The 17421-nt window shown below is 42.0% G+C and overlaps 5 protein-coding genes across 15 annotated transcripts; 2 read left to right on the top strand and 3 right to left on the bottom strand.

Annotated features, from left to right (window-relative positions):
• Positions 1-1614: 1614 nt before the first annotated feature.
• LOC136341876 (lysosomal alpha-mannosidase-like) lies at positions 1615-5926 on the bottom strand. Its single transcript, XM_066287243.1, has 16 exons — positions 5724-5926; positions 5587-5668; positions 5212-5397; positions 4955-5160; positions 4768-4904; positions 4583-4716; positions 4325-4532; positions 4069-4274; positions 3820-4013; positions 3373-3581; positions 3000-3319; positions 2654-2939; positions 2287-2425; positions 2110-2231; positions 1909-2058; positions 1615-1847 (listed from the first exon to the last, which is right to left on the bottom strand). Exons 1-16 carry the CDS (start codon positions 5923-5925, stop codon positions 1647-1649), a joined length of 2982 nt encoding a protein of 993 aa, XP_066143340.1. The 5' UTR covers position 5926; the 3' UTR covers positions 1615-1646.
• Positions 5927-6311: 385 nt separating this feature from the next.
• LOC136342032 (larval cuticle protein LCP-17-like) lies at positions 6312-6752 on the bottom strand. The gene has a single exon (XM_066287465.1). The coding sequence runs from the start codon at positions 6750-6752 to the stop codon at positions 6312-6314; it is 441 nt and encodes a 146-aa protein (XP_066143562.1).
• A 1321-nt stretch (positions 6753-8073) lies between these two features.
• Positions 8074-10805, bottom strand: LOC136341948 (uncharacterized protein MCAP_0864-like). 5 transcript variants are annotated; one of them, XM_066287345.1, is made up of 9 exons: positions 10392-10805; positions 10174-10338; positions 9872-10117; positions 9703-9816; positions 9329-9638; positions 9068-9276; positions 8807-9015; positions 8322-8746; positions 8074-8272 (listed from the first exon to the last, which is right to left on the bottom strand). In XM_066287345.1, exons 1-9 carry the CDS (start codon positions 10578-10580, stop codon positions 8187-8189), a joined length of 1953 nt encoding a protein of 650 aa, XP_066143442.1. In that variant the 5' UTR covers positions 10581-10805; the 3' UTR covers positions 8074-8186. The 5 variants fall into 5 exon arrangements, with proteins under 5 accessions (XP_066143442.1, XP_066143441.1, XP_066143437.1 ...); XM_066287344.1 differs by having other exon boundaries at positions 8322-8749; positions 10392-10802; XM_066287340.1 differs by having other exon boundaries at positions 8322-9015.
• Positions 10776-16501, top strand: LOC136341947 (golgin subfamily A member 4-like). Of its 7 annotated transcripts, XM_066287333.1 has the most exons (12): positions 11054-11091; positions 11145-11288; positions 11339-11657; positions 11705-11976; positions 12034-12251; positions 12298-13209; positions 13598-15098; positions 15192-15371; positions 15639-15831; positions 15878-16023; positions 16077-16354; positions 16412-16501. In XM_066287333.1, exons 1-11 carry the CDS (start codon positions 11065-11067, stop codon positions 16209-16211), a joined length of 4047 nt encoding a protein of 1348 aa, XP_066143430.1. In that variant the 5' UTR covers positions 11054-11064; the 3' UTR covers positions 16212-16354; positions 16412-16501. The 7 variants fall into 7 exon arrangements, with proteins under 7 accessions (XP_066143433.1, XP_066143430.1, XP_066143432.1 ...); XM_066287336.1 differs by lacking the exons at positions 11054-11091; positions 16412-16501 and adding an exon at positions 10776-10857 and having other exon boundaries at positions 16077-16222; XM_066287335.1 differs by lacking the exon at positions 16412-16501 and having other exon boundaries at positions 16098-16222.
• Positions 16502-16634: 133 nt separating this feature from the next.
• LOC136341958 (uncharacterized) lies at positions 16635-17364 on the top strand. Its single transcript, XM_066287360.1, has 3 exons — positions 16635-16769; positions 16831-16995; positions 17051-17364. Exons 1-3 carry the CDS (start codon positions 16667-16669, stop codon positions 17260-17262), a joined length of 480 nt encoding a protein of 159 aa, XP_066143457.1. The 5' UTR covers positions 16635-16666; the 3' UTR covers positions 17263-17364.
• The last annotated feature ends 57 nt before the right edge of the window (positions 17365-17421 follow it).

Here is a 17421-nt window from a genome sequence, read left to right as displayed (position 1 = left end):
TGTTGGATGTGCATGCTAAGGATGGGGTGTGATTCGCAGTTCAGGAACCCAGTAGATTGGTCCTGGAATCTCTGGGAAGGGTTCAGGTCAATACAAGTTAGATTACGAAAGGAGTGCTAATGCTTGCGAGTTATAGAGTTTCAATTGTAAGGAAAATTTGGGGTGAAAGGGGGTACTTTGTGGACACTTTGTGAGGATCGATATCAAGCTCATCATTATCATTATTCCCATTGAAACGATCTAAATAATAATACATGTATATCAATATTCCAAATGCCGGGTAAATAGGATCAAGTACTGCATATCAGGTACTTCAAATCGGTCTGTAGAAAAATCACACTTTTTGAGCTTTGTTTATAAAAAAAATTGTTGATTAAACAAAACAAGGTAATAATAAGATAATCCGTTTTCTGGATGTTATTGATTAAGCAACGAAATTCCTAGATTAATGAGTTTAAACTTCAATTTTTGATAGATTTAGAGGTGCCAACCACCCTAGACCTTCGGCTCTCAAGCCCTTGAATAACTTAAATTTTTAAAAAATATTTTGGGATAAAGCTAAGTCAAGTAATGAAATGCAAAACAGCCTTGATCAAACTTTTTAATGCCGGGAAAGTTTTACTATAAAGGTCTTGTTCACTACAGGACAAAGAGCGACGTTAGACTCCGTCTTCGGCCCGTTAGCAGCCTTGAAGCCTTTCTTCTGAGTTCAGTCGTATCTGAGTTTAAATAAAGAATAATTTACAAGTCGCGTTTTGGATTAATTTGAAGTCTGACAACGTTGCATATAGCTTTGATAGCTACGTCACTCCGTATAAGTCTGTGCATATCACCAAACAAAAGAACGCTGCATTGTTGCCATTTTCGCGAGGAGTTTAAAATATCCCCTGAAAGTGGTAGTTAGATGGTTGACCCTCTTTATGCCGTTAACGTGACAACCATTTAAAGCTACACTAATTAAACCCTAACCTGATTAATTCTATGGATGTTATCCATATGGAGTTACTACTACCACTAGCTCCCTTTGTCCTTCGCCTAAACTGCTTCCATCCTATGATCTTTGCAGTGACAATACTGCTTGGTACTTACTCGAAATGCAGTAAATTGCGACAAAAGCTTTATTCCTCTGGCCAAAAATATTTTTAAAACGTTTAATGGCCTCGTTATCCAGTCAAACTCCATGAAGTTTTGAGGATCGCTCTAAATTATCATGTTTTTGGTGGTCCAGTCATTAATGCGATTCGTCTGCAGTGGGACCCTGGATTCAGGCATGATCGAATGATTGTTGAAGAGATTTGCTTCGTCTTAAGAGGGGGAAAGGTAGCCACCCGAAGGGTCAGTAGGTTTCAGTTGAGCTGGACGTTATAATATCGAGAAACCGCACGGAATTTCTATTTTTTTTTTAGAAATCCTTAACAATTTTTATTTCCATATGATGTGTGCGAGATGGCCAAATCACCCTGGTTAGTTCTGGTCAGTTCAGGAAACAAATTCCAGCAACAACTTTCTTGCATAATTACGCATGTAAAGCGGTTAAAATGAGCGATACTATTAGTGCTTGAACACCGGCCCTTTTGCCGCAACAACGCGGGGTTTAAAAAAAACAATTTAAAATCGAAGATAATAAATTCTTTATTAAAATGTTCCTACAACTTAGAAAGCCCAACAATAAAAGTCTTAATGTCCATGGGACCTAATGTCACTTCAGATGCAGTCAACGACCTCTTGGCGCTCTTGAAGCCTTTCTGGTAGCTCCAATCGTATCTAAACTTCAACGAATCGAGTTTTCGGTTACCTCCCAACGTAGTTTCCACTATATTTTCAACTTTGAAGCCCGAGAATAATGTCTGAAGCAACACATGAAATGGATTGTCATAGGTAGAATAATTATTGACGTCATTACAGTACCTGTAAATCGACAGTAACTTCGCTGGATAAAGCCGAGTCTTCGTTCTTCTCTAGAATATGTTCCAACCTTATGATGTAAGTGGAGCCAGTCCATGGCTCCAATGTCAGAAGATGTACGTTTTTGGGAAGGCTTTCCTTTAGGGCCGAGTACTAAAGGAAGGGTAGCTAATGTGACATCAAATTAGCGGAATAATCACATACCTTTGTGGCCACCAGCTTGTCTAAGGTGTCCTCAGGGATGTTGCTGGCGTCTCCAATTCCAATCCAAGGCTGTAACAGCTTCTGTTGGGCAAGAATTCGCTCCTGAGCAGTCACAGTTACACCTACATAAACCCCAATTAAATAATGAATAACTTCTTTGAATTTTGTAATGGTTACCTTGACTGGTCTCTTCATCACTGGGCCCTAGAACAAGGTAGTGTTGGCCTCTTGCCACTACCCCTTGGTCGCCGAATTCGGTTTCGTTTAAAGGTTCAGCTACTCCCTTGTTGTCGTCTTTGAGAAGTCTTCTGTGTACCTACAAAAAATCAGTTTTCAGAGCAAAAATATCAATCGAATTAATTTTTATTCAAGGGAATTATCCAAAGCTTAACTACTTTGTCTAGAGTCAGCTACTTGTTGCTAGATTTAGAACTAAGTCATGCCAGTTAAACACGCATCCGTTTTTAAACAGAAGAACGGTGCCTTGTTGCGATTTTCTGAAGAGTTGAAGTCGAAGACTTTTAGTCCTGTTATCTGTACTTACCATCAACTCAATTTGCCCTTCACCTAAACTGCTCCCACCCTGAGATCTCTCATTAAGTACTGCAACTTGTAGCTTTTTTTCTTGATCTTTGATCACTATTTTCGAGGTCACTGGGTAGTAGTTGCTGGTAACGGGTTCTACAGTAGAGTTGTAAGTAAAAGTGGGTCTGTAGTTCAACTTCCTCTCAATCATCTCGCGTCCGTTGGAGTCGGTGTAGAATGTCTCATTGTTCTTGAAATCCTCCACAGTAAATCGAGATATTACTTCTATTCCATTGCCATCAGATCTGGAATGTTGCATTATTAATCATCATTGGTAATAATTAATTGTACAATCCAGTTCTTACACGTTTAAGGGGCCCACGAGCCAATCGAACTCAATATAGTTCTGACCCTTGTAGACCCTTATTATCTGAGTAATCCAGTCGTTGATCTTCTGATGGACTTCGTCTACAGTGTTACCCTGGGTTTTAGACACTATTGAAGGTTTATCGAAGCTCTTAGCCTCGCCATTAGGACGGAACACGTAAGCTCCAGATGGGTCGGTATTGTCAGGCCCATCTGAACTGTTATAGTGCAGGAATTCCTGCTTCATCGTCAAGGTTTTCCCATTCAGGGTGACGGATTTCAGCAAGTTGCTGGATTCGTCGATTTCGAAGCCAGCATCCTTGAGAATAAGGTTTAATTCAAATTATTTTAACGGGAAATTACAGTCCTTACATCAGTTCCGAATCTTAATGGATTGCTCGTAGCTCCGGTTACGCTTTGAACGGGTTTTTTAGAATTTTTCTTGATATGGTAAGCTTTAACGCCTAAAGCAGGCACTGCGGAAGCGACAAATACTAGCTCTTTTTTGGCAGGTTTCACATTCTCGAGTTGCACGTATGCGAAGTCTGAAATGGGGTCCAGGACGTCGTAGGATAATTCACCTGAAACATCACAGATACTGAAACAACTGGTGGAGAGAAACATCAAAGTTTTAGTCGCGTTGAAAAATATTCCAAAGCCTCCATTACCACAATACCAAGAAATAGAGAATTTTTGGTTGTGAAGAATGAAAGTCTGAGTCCATCCTGCACCATAATACAAAAAAATTGAATCTATATTTCAATACTTTTAATGGAATGTTAATACGTAAAGAATACTTCCTCCTTGTGTATTTAGTACCTTCAGCTCCAGTAATAGTAAACGATTCCTGTTCAACAGGAATGCGAACTGGTGTATCCACTTCCCACGAAAGAGGATTGTAGACAACAACTACGAACTGTTCTGCAGATTGCGATGTAGAGCAAATGCTCATGTTGGATAAGAGGCAGGAAGAGATTTCGGTGGAAGATGCCAAATCGATATCCAGAGCTTTTCTGCAATATTTTTCCCTATAGTCAGTCAAACAGAAGTAACGAGACCACAACAAACCCTAATAAATCCGGAAATTCGGCCTCAACTTGGCTGATGCCTTTTGCCAAGATTTTGGTGTAATCGTTAGATACATGCTGCTTTGCAGTTCCAGTTATAGAATCGTGATGCTGGGCAATGCCGATGCCTTCCCTTAGATAAGTCAATAAGTCTGCGTTTGCACTCTTGCCTTGTCCCTGTACAATTGAGTTCAACTGCTTTGCTACCTATAGAAAGAACGTAGAAAATTGCACTATAGGGGTACCGGCAAAAGTACTTGAAGAGTATTAAGACTGATTCTTTCAAGCCTCTTGTAGTTTGGCCGGGAACTGAAGTAGCCCGTCCAAAAAGTATGCTGACCACTACTATAGGGGAAGAAATCGTCGGTTTTAGTTTCAAGCTCTGGCTCAGCCCCGTATAGAGCTTTTAAATAACAGGAGGGAGTCGAATAGATCAGTTTGACTTCGCTGTGGTCTTCGAGAGCTCTGGAAATTCGCAATAGTTTCTAATGTTCGTGCTGGAAAGTTTAATTTACTTTATGAGCTTATCGGTGTTCTCGAAATTATTCTCAGCTAGCTGATACTGAAAATCACCTCCCATTGTGACAAAGATGTTCTTGGTCTTGTACCAGTTGGCGTAGTCGACCATCCGGTTGGCAAAGTCTTCGGCCTATGCAAATGAGATTTATGAGCGATAGAAATTGGTTGATCTTTGAGATACCTTAATTTTGGCATTGTAAGTTTCTTCCTGGGGATCATCGACTATATTATCGTCAGAGCATAAAACATCGAAACAGAACCCGCTGGGTGGGTAGTAAAGCGAATCAGGGGTGATGCCTCCATAGATCACACTGTCATCTAAATGTTTGTTGTATAATAAAAAAATACATGGAAGTTCGTAGCCTTACCATCGTTAGCGCTAGTTTGCCACAAGAAGTCCAGTCTCCCCTCATCTTTCCTCAGCTTTCTGTCGTTATCGTCCAATCGGGAAAACATCAGTCCATCGAAGCCCATTCTCCATAAAAGAGCAGCATGTTCTCTGCTGTGTCCAAATGGATCAATTTGCCAGCCAAAAGTGGGATTGCCGCATTCTCCCAAAGTATCATTCAGGATCCTATAACATACTAATCAGATTGCTGATCGCCAAATAAACCGTTATCCTTACTTGAAGCCCCAAGTGAATTGATCGATGACTGATAGATAGTTCACGCAAGCCTCGTCGTTCATGGACCATCCACCGTTGATTATTTCTAGCTGCCCATTGTCCACGAGGGTCTTGAATTTGTTTTTCATTTCGTCAGTCTCGTGAGTCCACCATTTCCAGAAGAAGGCAGTTTCGACTTGGATGTACCTGAGATTTCGCAAATTGTGGTGGGAAATTTAAAACACAAACCTGGAAAAATATCTTTCTGCTGTCGCAAGACTTAGTTTCACTCTAACCGCCTCAAGAGCTACTAAAGACTTTCGGCCGTGTAAACCTGACCCATTCAAGGCACTCAAGCATGGAGTTATCCAAGCATAAAGAAACAACTGGAGTTACCTTCTATCTGGATGGTCCCATAAAGCGTCCACAACCGAGGTGATAATGTTCTCAACAGCCACATTGACGGTTCCCTTATTTACTAATTAAAAAAAAACTGGATAAATCAATCAAATCTCCTTTTCGATCTTACTTACATCCGAAGAAATACTGATCCACAGTCTTCAACCACCCGACATCGTCGTGGGAGTGATGGATTAAATGAATGTTGATTTTATCAGGGTCGGTTTCGTGGCACTTCACACAGCTATTCAACACATCTTGAATTTTAATTTTGTAGCTCAGGCCTAAGGACAAGCAGAGGCCTATCACAAACAAAATTCTCATGTTCACAATCATAGTATGCGACTAGCGGTCGTCTCATAATGCCGCGGGTATTTAAACCTATTGGCCAAATGCATTATTTCTAGTAATGGGTATTGTGATCGAGTGTTTGTCAGGTGTCTCATTAAATGTTGGTATGGTGGCTTCAATACTTATGTGAGACCATGCATGAGATCCACGAATTAGGGGAAAACTGCATACTCCAATAGGAGAAAATTCGATAGTACTGCCCATCCCTCGGTAACTAATACAGTTTGAAGAGCTCTCTACTTGTAAATTTTCCGTTCATACAACTCCAGATGTCGTATCACGGGCACTATCAGTTTATTCCGTGCTTATTACATGAAGTATTTACAAAATTCCTTTCAATAAACAAACATTACACAACTTCTTTCTTTAAATTAACCAACATTACTAAAAAACTCATCCTTGATATCGTCTCTGTCTTGCTTCTTCCTCTGTTGCTCCTCGATCCAAGCCAAAGCCCTCAGGATCTGAGGGGGAATCGGAGGAGGGGTGGGCAAGTGCTCACCCTGCGGGTGAAATCCGTTCTCGTCAGCGGTGTAAACCAAGCTAATGGGTACCTCCTCTGGGGATTGATACTGATAAGAGCCAGCTACTTGCAGCCCCGCATCACCATTGGAATAGGGGTTCCTAAGGGTGCCTCTCTGCTCCGCGTAAATGTTGCGGTCAGTTTCAAAGCTGCAATGATGCAATAAATCGTCAAGCTGTAGGGTTTTGATAATTGCGTTTACATGCCCATATTGGTAACTGCCTGAGGGATGTGAGTCGAAGAAGTATATTAGGGCCTTGGCCGATGAGAAATCCGGTGGTAGAGGCATTAGCAGGAAGCCATCCGGGAATAGTGCCTGGAATAACGTTGATATTTCAGACACGTGCAACTACCACGTTTGAACCCCTTTTTTGATAAGTTGTGAGATAGACAAAGACTACCTTATATTACCTAACTTATGAGAGCCATATGAATCCCATATTGATCCTGGGTACCTCAATCAGGCTCTGGTCCCATGGAAAGGCATCATTAGGGAACATCGGTATGTAAGACCTTCAAAATTGCAAAGAAATGCTACCAGCGGGACCCCGTATCTCATAAAGTAAAGAACGATTTTGCCAATCCGTTGGTGTAGGGCCATAGAGCGCATCGGGAGGATTAATTTAAGTTGTTTTTTTAAGGAAATTGCTCAACAGAACGCGCACTGCACTGCCTCACCTACGCCTCTGACTTTTTGCTTCTTAATCGCCGAAAATTTTATTTCGATTCGGTGCTGTCCGGAGATCGTGTTTTATCGGAAACCCGAAACGATACGACATTCCCGGCATTGTCTTAAAATATCGAATTTAAAAAATGCGGTTTTTGCTGTTTTTTAACTGTCCATAGCGCCGGACGAACACTCGTTACATTTCAATTTAATTAATCTTCAAGTTACACAAACTTTTTCAAACTTTCCCTCACATTTTCAGTTGATATTTGATATTTTTCGCGGGCGAAACAGGAGGAGACGCGGAGACGTCACCAACACTGACAGCCTAAGCGTTAGTGTTTTGTTTCCGAAGCCTACTTAACCGGCCTTTGAAAATTTTGTCATTTTTGAGTTTAATGGACTGATCTAGATTTCACGTTCATCCTGGATATCTTCAACAAGCTTTTTCTGGATAAATGTTCCTATTTTAGCATCACATTCAAGGTGACTGTAGTAATCTGGGACTTTCTTACATTCTGAGCTTATCTAACGTGTTTCTACCGATTTTATCTCGCATCAAGTAGAGCTATAATTATTTGGTATTTTCTCGAACGTTAAAACAATAATACGAAAGTTTATTGATTTTAGACAAACTTCAAGATTCTACCTTTGATCCAGTACTTGAGTACTTACAACAATGGCAATCACACACACTTTTACTTGGTCGAACCACATCTTCGCCTTCTGTACATGTACTACTTGCCGCCTAAATTCCCCATCCTTATACTTATATAACCAAAGGATCAATTGACACGAACATGAAATCAACTCTTCGAAATAATTTTTTATTTAAATTTTTTCGCATTATTAATGAATAATTCCTCAAGAGATGACAGTAACAAAAAAACTTATGCAAAACGCCTCTATAAGGTCAATAAAAACAACATTATCATGTGAAGTTTATATTAAGAAGGCTACACTTTGGTGGTTTGGTGATTGATTATTAGTCGTTGCAAAATGGTCAGTGTTTCTTTGCGGGTGAATGATTCCTTTTCCTGGGCGTTCTTCTTCGTCCTACACGCGCTTTACTGCAAGCTCCGATTTCTGCAGCTCCTCCAATTTTTCCCTCAGTCTCTCGCAGTCATCTTCGTTGAAACTACCTAAAACCTCAACAACTACAAAAAAAGTCACACTCAATACAAGCCCTACTTGTAGGAACACAAGGGCACTTTCCCTGATTAGAACCGAAGTCCCTCTTGGGATTTTTAACCTCGATGCGGCCCTGCTTTTTGTCCTGCTTAACTAGCTCCTGCACGACCCTCTTAACTGCATATTCGGACTGTTTGAGCAACTTCTTTAAATGCGGGTCTCCGCTTGCTGACCTCATTGGGGTGGCAATTTCCCGCGGCCTCCGATTAGGGAGGTTCCTCCATGAGCCGCCTCCATCCATAATTTGACTTTCCAAGCACCTAATGCGACAGTCTTTTTGGAGTATTGTATGTTTTGCATCGTGCAGCTGCTTCTCCAATTCCGTCACTCGAGAATTTAAGTTCTGAGATTGTGCAATTTCACCCTGGGGGACTGCTGGCGGCTGGTCTTTGTTCACTATTTCTTCTTCGTGTGAACTTAGGTTGCTTCTGAAACTCGTTAGGTCATCCATCTGTAGGGCTAACCCTCTTACTTCATCCTCGCACTCGCAGATGCAAGTCCCCAAATTCCCCGCTTGCTGTCTCAACTGATCTCTCTCTCTAGTGATGGTTTTGGCTTCATCTATCTGGGCTTTCAGTATGTGGCGCTGGCACGTCCCGTCCAAGACTTCCTCGTACTTCTGCTTGTAACTGTCGCGTTCCGCTTTGACAATGACGAAGACTTCCATTTTTTCCATGATGTCTTCGTATCGGCTCTGAGAAATATCTAAGGAGATTTGGTTCAGTTTAAAGGTGAATGAGGCTCACTTGGAGATCTGCAAGTTCGCTCAGTTTAATTTGCAAAAGGTCGCGCTCCAAGCGCAACATCTCCGCTTTTGTTGCATTGGCCCTTTGGTTGTCAATCTCTTTTTTCATGCTCTCAATGCGCTTCTTCATGACGTCTCTTTCGCACCTCACGTTACGCAATTCGGTCTCCAAATTGCCTGCCCGAGATTGACTCTTTTTCAGTTCCAATTCTGAAATATATTCACAAGATATAAAACTTTTCGTAAGCTTTTTCATGCTCACCAGCACTGCGGGCTGTTTTGGAGGTGTTTTTCAACTCCTTTTCCATCTCATCCATCTTCTCAACTTGTACGCGCAGCCTCTTCACCTCCTCTTCCATGCCCCTCATCATGTCAATGTGCTTGCACAGATTGTCTCTTTCTTGCAACACATTATCCAGAATCTCCAACTTGTTCCTTAGTTGAGATACATTTCCCGCCAGGTTCTGGTACTCTCCCAACTGGGTTTCCAAGCTGCTCACTTTGCTAACCAGATCATCCCTCTCCTGAGTCAAATCTTCTATTGCTTTCATCTTATCTTTAAGGGTCTGCTTCTTATACAAATAAAAAACTCTTCAAACTGATCACGTATCTTCTATACTTCAGGTTTTCTCTCACCTTAAGCTGGTTTCGCTCCCTCAAACAGACACCCAGTTTGGATTGCAAGGTGCCGCGCTGCTTCATTAATGCCACAATTTTGTTCCTTTGCTTGCTGAATAAAGCCTCCATAATCTAAATCAGGCAAAGCTCTATAAAGAACTCCTGATGTGTCCCCTTATAAACCTACAGCCATTTTTTCGAGGTCGTCCTCGGTTGGTTCCTGTGGAAGGGGATGAGATACCATTGTCTCTCTAACCATCCCTACCATTTCCTCAGGACTGAACCCATCCTCCACTACATCTTTGACCGAATGACCTCTTCCCCCTTGTTGCTCTTCATCATCATCATCATCATCAACACCTCTATCTTGTCGGAGTCTTTCTGCCATAGCTTTGCTCATGCTTGCTATACATTTGGAATCCATATTTTCAACCTGAATCGAAGAGCCTTAATGTGAATTGAAAGCAAGAGTAGTTCATACAGCTTTACAGTTGTCTTCAACTTCTTCAAATCTTCAGAATTTAGCTTGAGCTGCGCAATAAAGCTCGAGAGTTGTCGTAGACATCGCCTGATCTTCGAACAGTCACCAGCACCTCCCGCCATGTCCATGAGCACATTGAGAAGAGCGTCTAGAGGAACTAATTTTCCTGGGCACTAAAGAGAAATCTTATTGATAGAGGGAGTTCCTCGGGGAATATTGAACTAACCCTGTCAATTCTCTTCTGAACTAGCTCCAAAATGTGCTGCCTCCGATCTTCAACGACATTACACCAGTTCCTTAGATCAGTGGAGGAGGGATAGGCCTTCAAGCGCGATTCCGACCTCCTTCTTTCAGGCTTAAGCCAATCACGTCTCTCCATGAACATCCTGGTCTTGTTCTGGACGTACGTGGTCATGTTTTTGAGGAAAAAGGGCACTTAATCCTAATTCAAGCGTAATTTTGTCATATTTTGGCATCAAAAGTTACCTTCCAGGTGAATTAGTGACGGGCATCACATTGGCGCATTCACCATTCCATTAACTAATTCGACCGCGAAAAGAGAAGAAGGTCTGTTGCAGTCATGCGCGGCACTGCACATCTAGAAAAGAGCCTAACGCGATTGCGCCAACTCATGAAGGTCTTCCCTGCTAGACCAAGGACCTAGGAGGGTTGAAGGTCATGAACAGAAAATGGTGAGGAGTATGCAACTCAATTTGGGTTTCGTCAATGAGATTCCTCGTAGTTTCTTTATTATTTCTTTACTATTCCTCACTTGTATCCCTCTATCTCTCTTCCTCTCTCACCCCTTCTGATTGGCCTCCCTTGAATGTTATCTTCATTATCTGACTTCAAACTGACGTCACTGTTAAAAGTGGCAGTTATCTTTGGCCATTATTACAATGTCAACCTTTTACCAAAAAGGCTCTGTAAGTGCGGCAGCATTAGGAATTGCCTGACGCCTACAGATTCTTATTTGCAGCCCCAAAGTGCCTACTGTGCAGGGCAAATGACAATCACCACTGAGACTCTGACGGAACTAGAGAAGGCCGAAAATATTGGCACGGGAGGAGAGACTCTTCATAGGAAACTAGAGAGCTGCCGATATGATCTTGAGAAACTCGAGGTAGAGGCTCTAGTGCAGAAATCATTTACTTCCCAGATTTCCTTCGTCAGGTAAACCATGAAATGGAGCTCGATGATTCCGCGAAAACTGAAAGGAAAAAATTGACACACCATTGTCATTTCAAAGAAGGCCAGACATCAACAGGAAATTCCAGCGATGAAGAGGTGACGTCTCTGGAAGAGGAAATCGCAAGAGTGCAATCTGAGACTCCGGAGAAGGAGCCCAGAATTGCAGCGAAAGAGATGGAGGTTTTGAAGAAGTACTACTCCAACCTCTTCTCGATCCAAGAAGAGAACGTAAAACTGATAAAGAGCAATCAAGAACTGCAGCTCAAGTGCAAGGAGTCTGAAGAAAAGTTGCAGATCCCCAGTAAGAACTCAATGAAAACGAAGACGAACAAATTTCAATTTCTTTAGATTGCGATGTAGACTACTCAACTTTGAAAAAACTAAAAGAAGAGCTCCTGACACTCAAGCAAACTGCTGCTGACAGAAATGGGCTGCAGACTCAGCTCCCGCGGTTAGAGCGAAAATTAAACGACCACCATGACCTCCCTGAGGGCACTGTGGACTTCCAGTTTAAGTCTGTTTTGATCGATGACGTCCTAGAAGACCTGCACGCTGGGCGAGTGGCTCAATGTCCAGCCCTGAATGAGCAGCTGCTGCAGTTTAAACAAAAAGCTAACAAGGTATCGAGTGGAATGTAACTGAATTGGGGAATTGAAAATCACTTTTAGGTCGATTAGCTGGAAAGACAGCTGCGACTGGCCACCGAAAATGTTCAATCAGCTGAAGACGACCTCGATAGCATGCGAACCAAATGTGCAATGGCTGAAATCGAGGCATGGAACCAAAGAACTGAAACCGAGACTCTGAAGTCCAAGATTGTGTGCATGGAGCAGGAAATGGAGAGCTTGAAGACCATGTGTAAAGATCAGGAGGCATTGCAAATGGAGAAAGACAGGTGAGAAATTAAGGTCAATGAATAACCCTTATAACGGCTTGTTAAGACTGCAAGTGAGTCTGGATGAATTGATGCGCATGCACGACGACTACGAGCACATGCGCATGCAAGTGATAGCTGTGGATGTGATCAAGGCAGAACGGGACCGCTATAAACGTAAATGCGAAGAGTTTACAGGCCTGGAGAACGAGTGTAATTTGCTGAGAAGTCAGCTGGAGCATGCTAAACTAATAGAGAAGGAGAAGGAATCTCTGCAGAAACAGGCTGAAGATTTGGAGAAGTGCGTCTGCGAGCAAGAAACGGAAATAAAGGGCCTGGTGTGTCATGTCAGTTGCCTGGCTCAAGACAGGCAGCAACAGCAAGCCAAAATGAAGGACGAAGTTTCCAGCCTGAAGCTGGAGCTAGAGGAAAAAAAGAATCTGCTCGCGATTTCTGAAGAAGAGATCGCAACCCTAAACATAAAGATTGAGACCACCCTGTGTAACCTCACCAACGAGGCTGTGCGGCTGCGGCAAGACAAAGAAGACTTGCGGAAATGTCTTCAGCGTATCAAGCAAGAAAAATTAGAAATCAAACGCCAGTGTCAGGAACTGGAAGAAATCAACTGCGATCTGAAATGGGAGCTGCAAAGCAAGCTGAAACAAATTCAGGATCAGGAAATTCAGCTCGAAGACAGAAACAGGACAATCGAAATTATGCAAGAAGTCCTCAGTGACCGGGAAGAGGTTGACAAAAATCTAATCACTGAGTACAGCGAATGGGAGTTGGCAAGACCTCAAGCCGAACTGGAAAAGGCAAATGTGAGGAACCAGCAGCTCTCCTTAAAAGCAAGAGCTAGCTCAGAATCCAACTATGAGTTTAAAGACATGCTAGAGCAGGCCAAGTGCGCGGTAAAGTGCATTCCTCAGGGATTAGAGCAGCAGCACGCGAAATGGGGCAGCAACAAGGAGCGGTTTAGGTGAGTGGTCCAGATGGATTTAGAATCTGAATCTTGAATGTTAACTAAAAAGTTATCAATAAATATCAATTTTCTAACATTTTTGAAAACAAAAAAATCATGTCATCAAAAGCCATCGACATCAAGCTACAAATTTTAGGAAAAATCTCTAACTTTGTCTATTTACACGGGCATTTGCCTCCATTATGCAGATGGACCTATGACTCGAATACATTTTTATAGCTTCTTATAGCAGGATGTAGTACAATGGCTCTAGCACAGTGGTGGTTAGTCAGAGATCCAACAGTAAAAGCACCAATCATTTTACTTAATAGTGTATCAACAAATGATCTCTATAAGCTAAGAAAGAGTCCCAATCGGTACCATATTTTTGACTTGACTATTTTAGATGCTGCTCTGGATGTAATGTTAAGAAACCTACAGTTCAAAAAGGACTGATTATAGGGGATTCCGACCACTGTACTTGCAAGCCAAAAAAACCCGAGTCAAAATCCAAAGAAGTGCAGTACAATTCCCCGCCAACTTGCAACGGCAAAAGAACAACGCAGTCAAAACTTCAGGAGTTAACTAGCTCATCCACTCCCACAAAACAATCCTCAGAAGATCCTCAGGGACTGAGCTTGACACTGCCAAACGACCTCAAACAGGACGTGGAGGAAGATGCAATGTTCACTGCTAGATCTGTTGGAGACAACCTGGCGAGGTCAGCAGAGCTTAAAGCAGAACTTCTGAAAGCGAATGAGACTATTGCATGCCTCAGGCAGCAGCTTGCAAGAGCAGAGAGAACTGCAGCCGAAAGTTTGTCCCTCAGGAAAAACTTAAACAAGACTTTGGATGCTATGAGGAAAATAGGGACTGCGGGCAGTGCTGCCTTCTGCGACACAGAGAATTCTAAATTACAAAAAGACTTGGAAAATGCTCTGGAAGACGTCAGAACGTCCGGCAATGAGACTTCGTGTCTAAGGACCGAAAACTGCAAATTAAAGCAGCAACTAACGCAGCTGGAAATGGAGAGCACCGAAGTAAGATCCCACATGGACCATGCGTGGAATTCCCTGAGAAAAACCAGCGACGAATTGAGGCAGCTACAAGACAACAACAAACGGTATAAACAAAGAAACGGAGAGCTGGAATATGAAATAGCAGAGCTCCAACGAAGATTAGATCTTGCTGGCAGACCCATTGAAGCGATTGACACCAACGTTAAGTTACTTCAAGAGGAGCTGAACAAACTGAAAAGGGATCTAGATGCAACCCAGAACGAAGCCAGAACCTCTGGACAGGGAAATTCGCAGCTGTGCAGCAGCAATATCGAAGTGGAGGCTGCCTTGAAGGCCAAAGCTGAGGCTGAAAACCAAATCAACGACCTGAAAAGTGCTGTAAACGCACTTAAGATCCAACACGCTCAGATACATGAGGCCAAGGAGAAGCTACAGTTGGAAAAATCCGCGTTATGTCAGGACATGAAGAGAGCAACCACGAATTTGGACGCGGAGAAAAATAAAGGCAAACAACGCAAATCCAACAAAGAAACGAAGAAAAAACACAGTCACTTGAAGTCTTTGGTTTTGGTTCTGGCACAGGAAATCATGAAGGAGCGCAAAAAGTTCATGAAATTGCAGAAGGAAAGAAATGAAATTGGAGAGCAATTGCGGGCTTCCTTCGCTAAACTGGAAGCCATGGAAAGGAGACCTAAGAATTTAATCAAGGAGAAGGAGGAGACTTTTAAGGGAAAACTAAAGACGATTAAAGAGGGCGACAAACTAACAAAAGAGAGATTAGACTTAGAGCAGCATACGGAGGAGGCCAAAGGAAAAAGTGAAAATTTGCAGTCTCACGTGAGGGTCATAGATGAGGAATTGATGGATAAAAAGAAGAGCAGTTTTGAGGTAAGTGTTAAGAAACTTTAGTTTAAAGAGCTGCCGACGAAAAAGGTGAAGGTAAAACCAAACCGAAGATATTTATAGAAGTTTTGAGTACAGGACCCGAAATTGAAGAACGAAAAACTCACTCTGGTCACCTTTGAAACCGCGTCTTCGCCGCTTGTTCAATTCACCCTTTCTAACCTTTTCTCAGACGACGAAATGGCTTTTCACAGCGAAAATTTGAGCGCAAACAATGTAGACGCCCTGCTCAAGAAGGGCCCCACTAAAGGATTCAGGGTTTGTAATCACTCATTAACTTAGTGGCAAGATACAAGAGAAATTTATTCCGCTTTGTATCATGGCGACATCTATGGCAGTCGACCGCGGTGATCTCCGAATCGAGTCACAAAAACAGCGTTGTGATGTTGAATACATAACGAGTAGATGGCGCCAGATAAAATATGTCTCTCTTTGGATTTCCCACGTTATTTTTTTGGAAATGTCAACTACGACTCAAGGGTAGTCATGACTACCCTCAAATTTGCAATGTTACACGATTCGCAGGCATTGACGGTAGAAGAACTACAATTTATCCATAAACAGCTCAAGGAAGGGGTCATTAAAGCCTTAGAGCGTCTAGAGCAGAAAGCTGGACTTTTGAGGCCTCGTAAGGGCCGCGACAATCTCTCTCTTTTACACAGAATTATCGAGCTAGAGGGCGATTTGTTGAGGGGGCAGAGACAAGCGTCACACAAAGGTTTCTTAGCGCTTAAAAATTTTTTCCTACAATAATTCTTAATCAGTCACACAGGGGCAAACCGGGACCAAACTGAAGGACTGCCGATCGTGGGACCTGAAAAGAGACTTGAAGAGAGAGAAACGGGGGACTTTAGTTGCCCCAATGAAAGCGTTGAGAAGGAGGATCAGCGGGAACATAAATGCTTTGGAGGTAAGAATGAGATCAAAACTGCGAAAAACAGAAAAATGCTTCTGCTACTGTAGAAAATAATGTCCCAGCTGCAGAAGCACTTGAACAAGGAGCTGCTAAATAAAATGAAACTGAACGAAAAGGTGGAGCGGCCGAGGAAGAAAATGCCTGCCGTCGGAAATACGAATGCGTTAAAGAGATATGAGTAACAAACTCCCCATTTTACGAAATCTCCCTAGATCGGAATAAATTCTTAAATGCACTTTTTAAGTAATATTTTAGAAATAAAATGGAGAAACAGTTTAAAACCAAAAAAGCGCTTTAACAAGAAGTGTGGAGAATGGTACTTCACGTAATACTGACGTGTTCATTTATTCAAATGAATAACAAAATTGGCATTATTTTATAGGAAAGTAGCTCGTTAACGCTCACGCAGGGTTAAGAACTATTTTCGATTCGCAAATGCGTGCAATGGAGTCACTTTCCCGCACGCTCGTAAAAAAAATAAAACAAATGAATGCTGCCAATATGACGTCACGCAAAATGGCATCAGTCACGTTGGGCATATGTCAATACCAAGACAATCAATCAAATTCTTTAGAAGGAATATCTGTTTTTAACGTTTAAAAAAAAATTAAGGCAGAAAAGGAAAGTGGCACGAGCAATGAGCATGAGCAGTGCAAGTAAAACAACTCAATGCAATATGGGCCAGGACGAATCCTTTATACATGACGTCTTCTGCTGCATTTCGTACATAACTCACAAATGTAAGTTGTTGTAGAGCATATCGCTATAGGAACTGAAAGGCAATTGTCCCGTTTAATCCAGCCCCTTTGATGCAAGAACTCTTCTCCAAGTGGTTGGCCTTGAACTCCGGGGAAGCGGCTTTGCTCAACTACGTATCTTTTCATATTTACAGCACAAGCGACATGTGTATTTACACAGGAATTATTAAGGCTATAAATTTCTGGAATGCCATACAGGATACTGAAGGTATCATGTACGGCTCATGAGAAGTGACTGCCACTGTAGGGGTGACTTTTTGCAGGTGCCTGTGGCTATCACAACAATCTTGTAGAGTTTGGGTTAAACAAGGAGCAGGAAAAGCAGATTTTCAAAGTGATTATGGACACCAGCGAAATTATATCCACCATTGTGAAGAAAGCTGAATTGTGTGAACAGATACGCGAAACCAAAGTAACAAGTTTTAATAGGACACTTATGTTTCTGCAAATGCATAACCAAGGGGGTGACGCCTAAATTTTTCAAATATCCTATATATTTTATTTCAAAATGTCTCAGATTTTCAATGTTTATAAATAATGTTGTTAATTCATGAATTTTAACGGTGTTGTAAAAGTTTCTAGATTGTTTACATTGTCAACACAACATTTCAAAGTTGAAGTTTTTGAACAAGAT

The sequence above is a fragment of the Euwallacea fornicatus genome, chromosome 11 (genome assembly GCF_040115645.1).
Source record: "Euwallacea fornicatus isolate EFF26 chromosome 11, ASM4011564v1, whole genome shotgun sequence".
NCBI classification, from domain to species: Eukaryota; Metazoa; Arthropoda; class Insecta; order Coleoptera; family Curculionidae; genus Euwallacea; species Euwallacea fornicatus.
Note: the sequence above shows the minus strand (reverse complement) of the source record. Positions and strands in the feature narration are given on the sequence as shown.